The following is a 3656-nucleotide window of genomic DNA, read 5'->3' as shown; positions in this document are numbered from 1 at the left end:
GACCAATTAGTAACATATGATGGGACGTGATGACATTTTTACTCCTGAACTTTTCTGATATAAAAGGGTCACCCAAGAGGATCAGGCAGCGAGTGTGAGAAATTTGCCAATAAAACCACAGACCTGCAGAGATTTTGGAAAGTCCAAAATGATTAGGTAAAAGATTGCATTTTTCCACAAAGAGAAGTGTTGAGTTTGTATATGCTTTTTTTTTTTTAAGTTTATACTTGCCTGTGTGATACTAATCTGGGGTATTTTTTTTCCTACTCTGCAGCGCATTAAAATTCAATCTTATTCTAGTTCTGTCAATTTCTACGATACATGTGTTTTGGTGTTATCCAGTTCTATCTGCCAAGGTAAGAGTTTTGCCTCTATTTTTGCTACTTGACTGGATAGCTAGAATCGTAGAGTGCGTAAATTTAAAATAATCTCAATGAGGATGTGATAGAAAAGTAATTTTCTTTATTATTAGTATTAATTATTTATTATTAGATCTTTCAATGAGAAAAGTACAAGTAACTTTTTTGGTAACCTTTTCAGATGCAGAATGTAGGTAAAATGTCATATCTCAATGAAATATCACATAAAATATTAATTTATATATTTATTCAAGAATATTGATTGAGCTCCTAACTATATTCGTTGAACTGTTCAAGACATCCAGAAAAACGAATGTCTTTCCTTGGAATTTTAAATACTATTTCTACATGATATTTCAGTTCTTTTATGTCCATGTTTTGTTTACAATTTTAAAGTAGTTTTTGTCACTTAGTGCTTGGTGCTTTCACTTTGCTGCACTGAAACTTAACCTAGCACACTGTAATTACTGAAATCAATGTAATTTATGAGCCTACGTATAGGACAATGAGATGCCACATAAATCCTAAATAATAAATATGTGTCCACACATAATGATCTAGCTATGTATTTTATTGATGTTCTCACGAATCTTTGCATCTGTCATTTTTCTTTTTCGTGTTTACTTAATCTAGCTTCTTTTCCCCCTGTTTTACTCCTATGAGCACTCAACACTAATTTAGTCGCTGATTTCTTAAGACACCACATTGATCAAGTTGATGAGTCACAATCCATAAATTGGTGTATTTTGTCAACTGTCTTACTAATGACTTTCCATTCGTTCCCTGGAGATCCCTTCATGACATTGCTGTGGAACAAGAGACACTTGTGTGCAGGTTTTGTGTTTTTTGTTTGTTTATTTTTTAGTTAAGAATGTCCTTCTAATTACTTATGAGATCTTCTTGTTCATAAATGAAATATTTCTTCCTTCCTGCATTTTCCATATTTCTATTTTTGCATGTGACAATGTTGTTCTTGTTATAACCTTGTCAATGTGGCTGTTTAGGGTGAGTGATTATGCAGACAAAGGAGTATTCCTTTTGTAATACTTGTGAACCTTATAAACTCCGTCAACCAGGCAAGTAACTGTACAGTGTAATTCTGTTAACTTTCGCTCTGCCAAGGACTCCCTCCAATGATTAGCAAAGGGCATCAGACTGCTTTTAGGAACATGTTCAGAATCTCACAACCAGAACTGATGTGTTTCTTTCACAACATAAAGGTGGCTTCATGAGTATTTCTGGAAAGAACTGGAATGCTTCCCTTCCTGAAATGACTCATAGACCCCTCCTTCCTGGGGATTTAAAATAGATGGCATTATTTCTTGCTTAGATTTCCTCTGTTAGCACAGGAAAAACACATAGTGGTGTTCAAATAAGCGGTTTTCATTGGTTTTCCCATGATCAATATTTCTGACATTCTTTTTGACTAGTCTCAGATCCCCCTACCCCTAAAAGCCCCCACTTTCCCCTCCAGAAGCCAGTGGAAATGATTTTCCTGGGAGCTCTGACTGCTGGAAACTTCATAAGCCACACAGTCATGGGTGAGGAATGTCAGGGGTCATTTTATGCATTCTGCCCCCATTTCAACTTCCAAAGTCACCCACAATCCAACACCAGGAAAGAAAAATGTACAATTTTTACTTCGTAGTATGTTTCTTGATTTATAATAGAAGTGTTCAGCCCCCTTTTCCTCTTGTAGTTCTCATAGAGTTGAAAAACAAACATGGGCTTGGAGTCAGATGCCTCAACTGTAATCCCTCTTCACCTACAAGCCTTTTAATTTCCTCATTCAAAGGAAATTGTAATTGAGGAAGTAATAGTACGTACTTCGTACAGCTTTTGGAGGGGATAAAATGAAATGATGCACATGGAACATAAAGATTATTGATAACTCTTTACTCCTATTATTGGTAAAATGTGTAGCTGTGCTTCCTCTGAAACCAGGAAGGAGAGGACATATGACAAGTGTTGAAAATTCTTACCCAATTCCTGGATCGGGTCCACCTCGTGGACTTGCCAGCCCTGTTTCTTAGGACGTCCTTTTGCTTTTGTTTTTGTTTCTTCATCTACAAAGTATGGGATTAACCTGTAGCTTCTCGATGGCCAACTTGAGCTTTAAGATTCCAGATTTCTTTGTTTCATGACAAAGCGCCACTTCACTATCCGACTTCATCCAGGATGTCAAGCCATTGATGAAAAATTGAACCAAAGTCAAAAGACAAAGATGCCAACATTTAAGCAGCAAGACACCCTATGGAGAACCATGGCAGTGGCCCAGGACAGGCCCCAGAAGGAAAATGCTTCCAACTAAAACCTGAATTTTGGTTGTCACGGATTGTTTTTCTCAGTGAAATTTAAAAACTGTTCCCAGGACTAATCAGTGCCACTTGAAAGAGTCTTTATAAAGTGATAGCGACAAGATAACTACGTGCAGTGTGTGAAGCAAATACTCAATAGCAGCAGTTACATAAGTAGTGTAAAAATTAGACAAGAGGGCTAATAGTTCCACATAGTATTTTGTATCAGATAAAGTATATATTATGTTTGAGCAACATTTGCCCCTTAAAAACATTGGCTAGCTTAGATTTATTGCCATATGATTTTGAAAATTGTTACTACTGAAGTAAGCTTTTAATCCTAAAGCTGCGTTCTTTCTCTCCCCCACCCCCATCTGAATTGCCAGGTGTCTGGAAAGCCTGAATACTTTCTCATCCTGCTGAGCAGCTGTCCGGCCAGGATGGACAGGAGCGAGGGACTAGATTTTCTAAAGCCAGTTTTGGAGAAGTCGTTTATGAAAAGGTCCTTTCGCAATGGAGTTGGAACAGGGATGAAAAAAACTTCCCTTCAAAGAGCAAAATCATGAATAAGATGAATAAGTGTGCAAAGGACTCTGGGAGTTAATCTCAAAGTTGGTAGAATGTGACTAATGTGCTAAAATTCAGTCATATCTTTATCATTACATATTGGTCTGCTTTCAAGCTTAAATATGTTTTCTGTCCTAGCTCGTAAATTGAGTTTAAAAAAAAAAAAGTAAACCTGTCTCAAACTTCCACTGTGAGAGAATAAACTATTTACGTGATCAGTTTGTAATTTTCCTGGGTAGAAATGGATACATTTACTCTGATCTTAAATTGACCAGAAAGTATGAGTATTTTTACTATAATGGCAATGATATGATGTCATTTCTGCCTATAACACTTTAATATCATAATACTGAGTTTTTTTCTTTTAAATATAGTTTTCTGAAATGACTTAGCAAAGCCAATTCTTTTGAGATGTGTTTTTTCAGTTTCTAAG

General features: G+C 36.2%; 1 protein-coding gene across 1 annotated transcript; it reads left to right on the top strand.

Annotated features, from left to right (window-relative positions):
* Positions 1-269: 269 nt before the first annotated feature.
* NPS (neuropeptide S) lies at positions 270-3438 on the top strand (the record flags this gene model as incomplete). Its single annotated transcript, XM_019728338.2, has 2 exons — positions 270-356; positions 3043-3438. Coding segments are annotated over 2 exons (267 nt in total), but the record flags the coding sequence as incomplete, so codon positions are not given.
* Between the last annotated feature and the right edge of the window lie 218 nt (positions 3439-3656).

The sequence above is a fragment of the Rhinolophus sinicus genome, linkage group LG07 (assembly GCF_036562045.2).
Source record: "Rhinolophus sinicus isolate RSC01 linkage group LG07, ASM3656204v1, whole genome shotgun sequence".
NCBI classification, from domain to species: Eukaryota; Metazoa; Chordata; class Mammalia; order Chiroptera; family Rhinolophidae; genus Rhinolophus; species Rhinolophus sinicus.
This window is presented reverse-complemented; position numbering and strand designations above follow the sequence as displayed.